The sequence below is a fragment of the Vipera berus genome, assembly GCF_964194415.1.
Source record: "Vipera berus genome assembly, chromosome: 4".
Lineage (NCBI taxonomy): Eukaryota > Metazoa > Chordata > Lepidosauria > Squamata > Viperidae > Vipera > Vipera berus.
Genome location: NC_138206.1, coordinates 98,863,697 through 98,876,413, shown reverse-complemented (window position 1 = coordinate 98,876,413; position 12,717 = coordinate 98,863,697). Strand labels below are relative to the sequence as shown.

General features: G+C 38.9%; 1 protein-coding gene across 3 annotated transcripts in view; it reads right to left on the bottom strand.

The window, feature by feature from the left end:
* ITGBL1 (integrin subunit beta like 1) overlaps positions 1-12,717 on the bottom strand; it is a 192,122-nt gene that overhangs the window by 121,660 nt on the left and 57,745 nt on the right. For all 3 annotated transcript variants that reach the window (XM_081326533.1, XM_081326532.1, XM_081326534.1), the window contains 2 exons: positions 4,608-4,754; positions 3,466-3,588 (listed from right to left, as the gene is read on the bottom strand). In XM_081326533.1, coding sequence (XP_081182659.1) covers positions 3,466-3,588; positions 4,608-4,754 — 270 coding nt within the window. The remainder of the gene's footprint in view (positions 1-3,465; positions 3,589-4,607; positions 4,755-12,717) is intronic.

Below are 12,717 nucleotides of genomic sequence, written 5' to 3'. Positions count from 1 at the left end.
GCAACTTGAGTTTGGCTCCTATTCATGAACCTCTGTCCTTCTTCTTCCAAAGGTCTTTAGGTACCATGAGGCATACCAGTAGGCTGGTATATACAACATTTGGTAAATTAACCAAGTTTTCATCTGTGTCTGCCAAGGATAGTTCTATAAGCAGGGGATGGATAATGATGGTTTATCCTTATAGCCCACTTTGATATTCTTGAAATGAACAGCAGCCTTTCTCTGCATGCAGTATGAACTGCTTGGGTCTGTAGCCTGCCTACTTATCCCAGGGAGAATGTCGGGGAGATGCTTGAGAATATGAAGGACTAGGGTTGGGTGAGATTTATCTGCAAGTTTATTAGCTCTCCTGTACAAAGCTAGCTTCTTAATTGCTCTGCCTTGCAGGAATGGCTATAAAGATTGATTTTTAAATGCTCTTATGGGAATAATAAAGTTGATCAAAATACTTTCATATGCAGCAGTATTCTTGGAATAAAATATTGTCTAAAACGGGGCTTTTCAACCTTTTCACCCATTGTACCACTTTTAGGATATGGCAACATCCGAGTATCACCAGTCACCTAGCAAGGTGTCAAAAACTTGATGACCCCCCCAAAAAAGGAAAAAAGAGATGGTACAGGTAGTCTTCGACTTACAGCAGTTCGCTTAGTGACTGTTCGAAGTTACAGTGGCACTGAAAAAATCCGAGTACCACCTGCCTGCCCGCCTGGCGGCGCTCTTCCTCCTGTCTGAGGTTTTCATTGTGAGTATTTCTGTTGAGGATTGGCGGTGGGGGTGGGGAGGAGGGGGTTTTTATTCCCCCCCTCTCTGCTGGGTGGTTGCAGCAGATTTTGGTCTCTTCACATGACCCTGGGACACTGTGACATCATAAATATGAATCAGTTGCCAAGCATCTGAATGTAAATCACAAAACCCTGGAGATGCTGCAACATTCCAGCTGATCGGTGCTTCTTCTGGGCTCAGAAGTGCCAGGATCAGTGCTGCTTTCCAGCTGATTGGTGCTTCTTCAGGGCTCAGAAGCACCAGGATCAGCTGGAGCCTGGCGCTGATCCTGGCGCTTCTGCTGAGCCCTGACAGCCCTGCAGCTCCAGCCATCTCTCGCTCAGGCTTGTGCGGTGCTGCCACCAGTTCAGCTCATTCCCCTCCCCCACTACCACTTCTCTAGGATGGCTGTGTACCACCTGCCAGGTGCCAACATACCACAAGTGGTACTCGTACCACTGGTTGAAAAGCCCTGGTCTAAAACAGCGTTCCCCAACCTTCCAGTTCTGCAGACCAGCAGCAGCAGTGAGAGGGAGGGAATGGTTTCATGCATGGACCTGCCCCTTGCACAAATGGAACTTCACACACTCATCTGCCATTTGCATGGCCTGGTTCCTGACAGGCTGTGGACCAGTACCAGGCTGCAGACAGGGGATTGGGGACCCCTGGTCTAAAACAAGAATCAATTTCTCAAGCTATGAAGCCAAACTATTGATCTTAAACTGATACAGTAGCTGGCTGATTATATCTTTACAGCCCACTTTGAAATTTAATTTTTTTTCTTCTGGCTAGCAGCCATTACAAACAGACTTGATTGAGTTGGAGCACTCTAGCATGCAGGAGGGGAAGGGGCTGCCCGTTACCACCATATTTGATCTTATGGGAGAGGGGTGACACTCCTGCAACTCCTCCTACTTGTCAGTGTGAGTTCTTTTCACATCTTAGTTACTGGTTTCCTTCATGTAATGGTTTTTAGTGTTGTTGTCCATTGTCCCAAGCAACATCTTCTTAAGACTATCCATTCTAGAATTAAAAGTCTTTCAAAGATGGCTATAATTATATGAGCTATAAGCAAATACTTCCTAAGTTTAGGATCCTGATCTAATTCCAAGGAATATTTATTACGGCAGGGGTTCTCAGGTTGATTCTCCAGCAGAAAGTGCATGAATATAAATAAAGGAAACATCCATTCCTGGGTTGTGTTTTAGATCTTCTGGTTAATTGGATTGGTGGTGGTGAGGGGGAGAAATATAGTTTCTTTCCTGGTAACCATGGGCTGATCAATTTATTGCTGTTTGGCATACTTTCCAACTGTCTTCTCAGGAGTAAAATGAGGTTGTTCTTCTTATAGGCCATTAGTGACCTCATCTTAGAAGTAAATATTTATGTCTTAAAAAGAAAGGACATCTTTTGGCCTCAGAAGATTTGATGATAAATGAAACTTTCGATTAAAACTGCAGTTAGATAAAGGACTGCACTAACTATAATGCTAAATTTTGTTATGCAAACTGCCACTTCTATTCTGTCTTGCTGTCCTCTAAAGGTCATTTTCTAACCTGCATATGATCTCTAATCAAAGCTTGTGAAATAATAATCCTCCTGTTATCCTGTAATAGGTGGATTGAGTCAGGCTAATAGAGGAATGGCCTATTCTTCTGTAGCTTTTTGTTGATTTGGCTACAGCTAAACACGGACATAAGGAAAGGACCAAGTGTTTATAGTGCCATGATATGAAGTGGAAAAGAAAGACTTATGGTGTACAAATTAAGTCCCAGTGCCCAGTTTGGAGTAAAGTATACAACTGTAGTTGCAGAGGAGGTCAACCTCTGTAAGTTGTAGGTACAATATTGCAATCCAGCTCCATTTCTTTTGTCTATACATCATCTTCATCATCATCATAAACATTCAACAGGTTGAAGTTTGGATCACAAGGCTGTGCCCACTACCTTGGAGACGCCAATGACCCTCCAGCCACTGCTGAAAATGTATGCACACAATACTCCTTTCTTTGCTGCTGGATCAGTTGCCCATCTCTCCTGCTCTTTCCCTTGATGATATGAGGTGGAATGCCCTAAGACATACATCAGATTCAAAGGAAAAGATCCCTTTAGTGGTACTCTTTGTAGCTCCTAAAACAAATGCAGGATTTTGCAGTTGCCCTCTACGTCCATAGCACAATTCTGGAAAAAAAGTTGTGCTTAATTTAAGAAAGTGCAGATAGTATTTGGCCAGTTGTCATCCATGTTCTGAAGCTCCCTGCTTTCCAGTCCAAAGTGCCCCAGAGTAATCTTCAAACTGCTTCAACAGAGAACATTCATGCAGATCTGCAGAAATACTGCCCTCCTTTAATTGTCTGTTTATAGGGAATATTACAAGGCTATACTTTTCCAAACTTTATTCATCATTTTCACAACTACAGCTACTATTACCAAGTTTCTCTGGGTGGCAGAACTTCTTCAAAGGAAAAAGTAGGGGGGAAAAACTATTACCTTTCTCTGAAAGGAAATTATGGCTAGTAACTGCAATATTCTTTGCCTTGGTCCCAAATTATCTCTAAGGACAGCTATGATTAAGGCCCAGCCAAATTGGTGTATTCAACACAAGTTGGAGCAGAACCTTTTCCTGCAAAAATTGTCCTCAATGATAGAGCATGATTATCTAAATATTTGCTGTGATTAGCGTAGCTTTAAAGATGCTCACCTGTGCACATCAGTCCTGTTTCTTCATCTATACACTCTCTGTCATCACACTCACAGTATTTACCATGGATCAATGCATTTCCTTCTAAATTGTCACATTTACACCTGCCACAGTGACAAGTACCTGTAAATATCAGAAACACAGTACTGACATTAGGATTGCAGTTTATTATTATCATTCAGTTTATCATAGAAAAGGATGTGTGATTTCATGGCCAATGTTTCTTTTAGAATTTTATGTAATGTATGTCATTAATAAGGTATAATAAACATCCTACTAATAGATGTAATAGGATGATTTAGTTCACCCTTGGTGACAACGTCCAGACAACTCTACCTGGATGACTGAGAATCTTCATAGACATTTCAACCTTTATCCCAATCCCTGGGTATGGTGGCAACCTCTGTGGTTTCTATTCCTTGATTATTTTGGCTGACATTTGCTTCAACTTTTGTTCATTTCTAAAATACATTGGGTGGTGGGGGTGGTCTGGAAATCAAAGTTATATACAGAATCCCAAGTCTGTTTGTGTCATAGATTTCTTTAAAGATTTCCTGATGGTGACAGGAGATATTTCTATTTGTTTATTTTTCCATTATATGGCTGCCCATTCAACATGTGACTCTGGGCAGCCAATTAAAACATGAACAAAATTGCAAATCCATCCCTCTGAGGGCAGTGGACACATCCATTTCAACAGCCACCCACCCACCAACTCAGTGCATTTATGGTGGTTAGAATGCAGTATTGCAGGCTAATTCTGCTGAATGCCAATTGGCAGCAGTTTGGCAGGACAATCAAGGTTGACTCAGCTCTCCATCCTTCTGAGGTCAGTAAAATGAGGACCCAGATTGTTGGGGGCAATATGCTGACTCTGTAAACCACTTAGAGAGGGCTGTAAAGCACTGTGAAGCGGTATATAAGTCTAAGTGCTATTGCTATTTAACTTCCTTGCCTAATGCCTTGGGGGACATTTTAATGCCTACAGAAGACCACAAGGGTCTTTTCAGTTCATTTCTTAATAATAACCATTTAATCTTATATTTTTACACTAGTTAAATGCTTTCACACAATATATTTTGTATGGATTAAAAACTACTTCATCAAAGTGATTTATCAGCCCATTAAAATAAAAATCTCACCTGCATTTGAACAAATGATGTCTTGAGAATTCTTGCACATTTGATTACTTTTCCTTCGTGTAAAATTGCAGATAGTTGGGTATTGACAAGCATCACCATACCAACCTTCTTCACATTTGCACTTTCCACAATCACACTTTCCATGGCCTAGATAAGTAGTTAAAAAAATAGATTTTACATGTATTTCCATATTTACTCAATCAAAAAAAAGAATTCTTTGCACCAAGTAATAGATTTTCATTCTGAAATTATTAATATTTTTCTTCATCTATAATCTATTTAAATACAACTTGGAAGAGGGTGTTGAATTTATTATGCTATCTTATTGCTCAAAATGGATTGAGTAGCAAAATCATTATGATAGCACAGACAACATTCCTTTCATATATACAAATCCTGATTTTCATTTAAAATTACCTTTGTAAATGCCTGCTACTTTAAAAGGAATAGATTGTTCAGATAAAAGTTGCTTGTGAAAAAATATATCTGCTTTCCACTATACACTTATTTTGCTCTTAGTGACATATTAACACTTCCATTTCTGATGTCCTATAGTTCCCTCTTTAATTTTAATGATTAACCTACTACTTCATTTTCAATTTACAATACTGCCAATGATGGCTATAATTGAACAAATTGATACAGGTGGTCTCTCTTCTAAACAGATCTGACTCCAGCTTGGAAGTCAGTTAGCTGCTTAACAGGTGTTTATGCCATGTGCCTTCAAAAATCAGGTAAACATACATTGGAGTGTAGGGAACATTTCAGAGATGGGAGAAGGCAGGATTGTTGTTGTTTTTTTCTGTCGAGAGCCACATTTTCTCAAGGATAATCTATTACGGGGCAGGGAATAATGCATCGAAATTGAAGTAAAAAATGGTGGGCACTTCTTTCAGCAACCCTTATTTCCTAAAGTGATACAATTTCCTTTCTTTTCCAGACAGCAATTTCAGGAAAGAGACCAAAGGTCCTTTATACAGATCTTAATTGATCCCCTGCATAAAGGGTTTGAAATTTCATGGTAGGTCACATGATGAGAACTTGAAGGTTGCGCTCCTGAACCAGAGGGACCATTTGTGCTTCCAAGAACGGAAGGTTGGAGACAGACCAGACAAATACAGCACCCCTCAGATACTTGGCTACATATCTCTAGTGCTGAGGACAGAGAGGTTTCATGGGACATTTCCTAAATTGCAACAACAACGAAGGACACACCACTGATGTTTTTATGAAGTAATCAATCCAACATTATTTCTACTGGTTGTCAGTGTCCTGGACCAAACCAATATATATTCATTTCATTCATTTTAACAAACTAAGTACAGTTTCTACTTAATTTGTTTTAATGAGGTAAAAATAGGCATTTAGACAGTCTCTTTTCCTGTGTCCATGGTGAAATATTAGCATAATTTCCATGGACTGGGAAAAAAAACTACAGGAAAAGTGTGAGAGATACTTTTCCCTTCTTCTTTAAACATCAATTTAGCAGCCTACCCTTCTTTAGCCTGGTAACCAGGCAGCCTTAATCCCTACAGCCAAAAGAAATAAGTATCAAACACACACACACACACACACACAACATTATTACAAAATAAAATGTTCTAAAAGAATGTTAAGATCCTATAATAACCTGCTGCAACATAAACTTGGACTGGCCACATTTTACTGAAATAAATGACTACAAAATGACTCCTTCCAAATGATGCTCTAAAAAATCACATGCAACATCTGTTTCATAAATGGCCATTATTTTGTACTAATTATTTCTTCTCCACCTCCTACATTTTGTTTTCCTTTGGCATCATAATTTACCATTCCCAATCCCCCTATTCTCACAGCCTTTTCCAAAGTATTACTCCATGCATACAATTAAGTAGACTGTAAACCACAAAAGCTTCAGATGCAACAGATATATTAATTTTCAAGCTCTCCCAGATATCTTTCATGTTAGTGTGACAATATGCATTTATTTTAGCAAATACGTTGGTGACGCTTTCTCTTTTTGTTGTTGTTGTTGTTGTTGTTGCTTTTGTGTCACTCTTGACTCCTAGACAAGTTCCTGCAGTTTTCTGTAATCAACATCTTTGGAAGCTGTTTGTCATGTCTCCTTCCTAGAAATCAGAGAAAGTCACTGGCTCCAAGGAACTCAGTTGACTTCAGTGCCTAAGGCAGGGCTAAAATTCAGGTCTCTCTGCTCTAGTTCAGTGACTTAACCTCTTGTTGGTCCTCCTAGACAGACCAAGCAGGAAACACGCTCAGAAGAGGTTTATTATAAGGCCATATTAACAGAAAACTGCAAGTCTGATAGTACAAATCTCCCGCTACCTCTTTTATAACCTGATAAGTTGGGGGGGGGGGTTTCTTTTCTGAGTTTCTTTCTTCTAATATGTAGATAAAGCAGGATGATTATTCATTTCTACGGTTCATCTTTTAAAAGCTGTAAACAATCCAAAAACTAGTTTTAAGAAAATAACAATATGTAAATGAATTCAACATATATTAAAGTCCACCGAATGTCCATGAAACAGGTGAAAGGACTTGGAATATGGAATTCTTTTTTGCATCCTGTTGGGATACAAATAAATCAACCTTCAGTTATCACAGTGTTTAAATTTGGCTCATTTAAAAAATATAGACCACAGAATAATTCAAAAGCCTTTCATCTGAATTGGAAAGCGCTATGTGGAATTGCTTAAGAAATCACTTGTAGTTGATCCTTTCTTAAGTGCCAGAGGATTTAAATGTAAAGAAAGATATTAAGAGAGTATGAGAGTTCTGTAATTATTGTCCAATTTGACTGATAGATATCTATAACATATCTCTAATGAATTTGAAAATAATCATGTTTTACACTCTACTTCCCCAAAAGGAGTGCTATTAAGTTATTAAGTTTACACACACACACACAAATTATATAACAGTAGGTGGCTACTTTGATCACACCAAAGGTGGATATGGTTTTCTCCCAAAAGTTACTGTAAATATCACAGCTTTCCCTCTAATTGCATATAAGAATACAGAGATGTATTGATGCACATGTAGAAATTAGATGAGCCTAAACGGCCCACTGAGAGGTTTTTGTTGATTGTTTTGCTTGGGTATATCCTTGATGGTCATTTTATCAAGGCATTATGTTTATTATTACTGCTTTTAATATGTTAGCTTCTCAGAGTCACATCTGCATACAAATTGATTAAATCAATCTATCAAAATAATTAGCATTAATAGAAATACAATGCAACCCATCATAGGGTGAGGGTTGTGACCATGGGATCTGGATGCCCTTTTAATCTGCTATCAAGAAACCAACTGTTAATGGGTAAAATATATATTCTCCCATCTGATGTTTCTTTTAAATTGAACTTGCCCAACATTGATTATATGCCATCAAATCATTTTTGACTCCTAGCAATCATCAAGATTGTTGTTGTTGTTGTTAGTTGCGAAGTCGTGTCCGACCCATCGCGACCCTATGGACAATGTTCCTCCAGGCTTTCCTGTCCTCTACCATCTTCTGGAGTCCATTTAAGCTCACGCCTACTGCTTCAGTGACTCCATCCAGCCACCTCATTCTCTGTCGTCCCCTTCTTCTATTGCCCTCAATCTTTCCCAGCATTAGGCTCTTCTCCAGTGAGTCCTTCCTCCTCATTAGGTGGCCAAAGTATTTGAGTTTTAGCTTCAGGATCTGGCCTTCTAAAGAGCAGTCAGGGTTGATCTCCTCTAGGACTGACCGGTTTGATCGCCTTGCAGTCCAAGGGACCCGCAGGAGTCTTCTCCAGCACCATAGTTCAAAGGCCTCAATTTTTTGGCACTCAGCCTTTCTTATGGTCCAACTTTCACAGCCATACATTGCAACTGGGAAGACCATAGCCTTCACTATACACACTATTTTTGGGAGGGTGATGTCTCTGCTTTTTAGTGTGCTGTCTAGATTTGCCATAGCTTTCCTCCCCAGGAGCAAGCGTCTTTTAATTTCTTGGCTGCAGTCCCCATTTGCGGTGATCTTGGAGCCCAGGAAAATAAAATCTGTCACTACCTCCATTTCTTCCCCATCTACAGTATTTGCCAGGAATTGAGAGGGCCAGATGCCATGATCTTGGTTTTCTTAATGTTAAGTTTCAACCAACTTTTGCACTCTTCTTCTTCACCTGCAACAAGAGGCTCTTTAGTTCTTCTTCACTTTCTGCCATTAGAGTGGTATCATCTGCATTCAGCTAAATGCATTAAGAAGCTTCTTTTATTGACTCTTTGTGGTGAAGCAAATGTTTACAGGGAACTTATGAGTGGTGCTTGCATGCATGCTCATAACCATTCCATAATTTATGCCAGTGATAGATGTGGCTAGTTGCTCTCTTTGACTCGCTTATCTGTAGCACCCAACCACTCGAACCAATGCCACAGATGACTGATATAACTGATATTATAAAAAGAGAGAGATTTGAACCACTATTTGAAGCAATTGAGAACATTGCTGGGGGAAAAAATGCTCATTTTACCAGGTGTTACAGGACAGAAAGTTTAAGCTTAAACTACCCCACAAGGGCACTCCCATTTGACTTTGCAAGACTAGTAAAAATAGTGTAGGTACAACTGAGGCCAAAACCTTTATTAATTGCAGAGCATTTCATAGTTCAAGCCCAAAGAGTGTGAATCCATTGCATCATATGCAGAGAAACTTAAAATAGGTCTGAACATTGCGAATTTGGTAAAGGGCTAAACAATGCATTGAGAGGTCAGATAATGTGGAATTCTGAAAAGAAAAAGGTATTTAACAGAGCCAGACTGAACATTTAATAAATTATTTGAAAGTGCTATCACCATGGAAACTGCTGCTAGAGATATTATAGAGGTCTAGCAAATATTAAGAATCTTGCTAGAAAATACAAGCAGAGCATAAGAGGTCAAATGAACTGTGCTATCAGTATGGCAGTATGGCAGAGATTAACACAGAGCAGTTATGCAGATTTAAAGGAGAAATCTGCAGCCAAGAGATAGGCTCAAGATCGAGAAGTTCTTGCAGAGAAATACCGGACACTATCTAACAAAATGAAATTCATTGGTAAGAACAGTAAAATGTTACACTTAGGCAAGAAAAACCAAATGTACAGGTACAAATTAGATGAAACCTGGCTCAATAGCAGTAACTGAGAGATCTTGGAGTCCTAGTGGACAATCACTTAAATATGAGCCAGCAGTGTGCAGCAGCACCCAAAAAGGCCAATGCAGTCCTAGGCTTCATTAACAGAGGAATAGAATTAAGATCACATGAAGTGTTAGTAGTGCCTTATAAGGTCTTGGTAAAACCACCCTTGGAATACTGCATCCAGTTTTGGTCACCACAATATAAAAAGATGTTGAGACTCTGGAAAGAGTGCAGAGAAGAGCAACAAAGCTGATTAGAGGACTGGACGTTAAAACACATGAAGGAATTGTAGGAACTGGTATGTCTAGTCTAGTGAAAAGAAGGACTAGGTGCAACATGATAGCAGTGTTCCAATATTTGAGGGGCTACCACAAAGAAGAGGCAGTCAACCTATTTTTCAAAACACCTGAAGGCAAGACAAGAAAAAATGGATGGAAATTAACCAAGGAGAGAAGCAACCTAGAACTAAAGAAATATATTGACTGTGAGAGCAATACATCAGTGGAAAGGTTTGCATTCAAAAGCTGTGGGTGCTCCATCAGTGGAGGTTTTAAAAAAGAGATTGAACATCCATTTGTCTGAAATGGTATAGAGTCTCCTGCTTGAGCAGAGGGTTGGACTAGAAGAACTCCAAGGTCCCTTCCAACTCTGCCATTCTTCGGCATTAGCCAAGGGAGGGACCAAAAGAAAAACTAAGGACCCCTAGAACAGGGGTGTCAAACTGCCGGCCCACAGGCCGGATGCATCATAGCGAAACCGTGCCCACCCCATTGCCGGCAATGGCAAAAAGGTTGTGATACATTGTGACACATCATGTGACAGTGTGAGTTTGACACCCCTGCCCTAGAACTAAGGAAAAATTTCCTGACAATGAGAACAATTAACTAGTGGAAAAGCTTGTTTCAGAAGTTGAGGATGCTCCATCACTGAAGGTTTGCAAAAAGAGATTTGACAACTATTTGTCCAGAATGATATAGGGCCTCCTGCTTCAGCAAGAAGTTGGACTAGAAAACCTCTAAGATCCCTTCCAACTCTGCTATTCTGAATTGGCATTATGAAAGATAAGTATTAAGCTTAAGTTACACATTGATTCAATTTGATTACATCCTATGTAATGTAGCTTTTGAATTTAGAACTTTAACCAACTTTCTGGCCATTCCATTTAACTACATTAGAAGCAGATCTATACAGAAGAAGTATGAAAGCAAGCTGGCATCCAACTGTGTTCTGCTAATGAAATCTGATCTGGAAACATCATCACCCAACAACTACTGCTGAGAATTTCCAGAATGAATATAAATAAGCCATTTGCAAAATTAACCAGACTGCTGTAGATTCAAAGAAAGTCTGGGTACTGACAACCAACCACAACATATATGGACCCTCTCTTATAAGAATAGGCAAATCACAGATGGCAGCAATACTCCAATCAGTTTTGGAGGTTGGTGCTACCATTTAATTTCCCACAATGCCATCACTTGGTACAGTAACTATTTAGCTCTGAACCAGAAGTAGTGCTAAAGAATGTCATTACTTGCATTTACCTCATATGTTAATAAGATAATGCTCCAGATTTTGCAACCTTGACTTCAACAGAACATGGGGAGTAAAATCTACCAGACATACAAGATGGATTTAAAAGTTGCAGAGCACCAAAACTAATTTCTAATGATAAAAGCGAGCTTCTGAAACTGATCTATGTTTCCTTTATTGTTTATATAAAGTTTTCTTGCTGTGTAGATAACACAAATTGTATTGATAGCAGTGGTTAGAATGCCATATTGCAGGCTAATTCAACCAACTGTCTGCAGTTCGATTCTCACTGGCTCAAGGTTGACTCAGCCTTCCATCTTTCCAAGATAGGTAAATTGAGGACCCAGATTGTTGGGGGCAATATGTTAACTCTGGAAACTGCTTAGAGAGAGCTGTAAAGCAAAGTGAAGTGGTACAGAGGTAGTCCTCAACTTACAACAATTCATTTAGTGACTGTCCAAGCTTATAACGTTATTGTAAAAAGTGATGTATGACCATTTTTCACATTTACAACTGTTGCCGCATCCCCATGATCACGTGATCAAAATTCAGACTGTTGGCAACTGTCTCACATTTATGATGGTAGCAGTGTCCTGGGATCATGTGATCATCTTTTGTGACCTTCTGACAAGCAATCAATGGATAAACCAGATTTACTTAACAACCATGTTACTAACTTAACAACTGCAATGATTCACTTAACAACTGTGGCAAGAAAGGTCATAAAATGGGGCAAAATCCACTTAACAAATGTCTCGCTTAGCAACATAAATTTTGGGCTCAGTTGTGGTCGTAAGTTGAGGACTACCTGTATAAGTCTAAATGTTATTTCTATTGAAAAGATTGGGGTGTCTCACCACCTCATTTGCTTATTGAAGAGTTTTAAAACACCAGTTAAAATGGAAAACAATACTTAGAATATGGAAGAACTAAACAGTTGAAAACAGAAAGAAGCATGTCCAGTTTGTATCCTATCATCTTATTCATAAGAAACATTGGTTTGGAAGAAAAAGAAATAATTAAATTTCCTGGGAGAGATAACAAGTCAAATATACAGTGATACTACTTTGACAGCTAGATACAAAGAAGACTTATGGAAACTCTTGTTGAAGGTAAAAGAAGAGTGCACTAAAATTGATTTGCTACTCAACATTATGCAAACTAAAATTAGTCAACAGTCACTTCTAGCCTAATGCAAATAGGCAGGAAGAATTTGACATAGGGATAGATTCTACCTACATAGGCAAAAATTTACAGAAATAGTAAATACAGGTAGTCCTCAACTGATGACCACAATTAAGCCCAAAATTTATGTTTTTAAGTGAGAAATTTGTTAAATGAACGTTTATGACTTTTCTTGCCACATTTGTTAAGTGAATGACTGCAGTTATTAAATTAGTAATATGATTGTTAAGTGTTTTCCCATTGACTTTG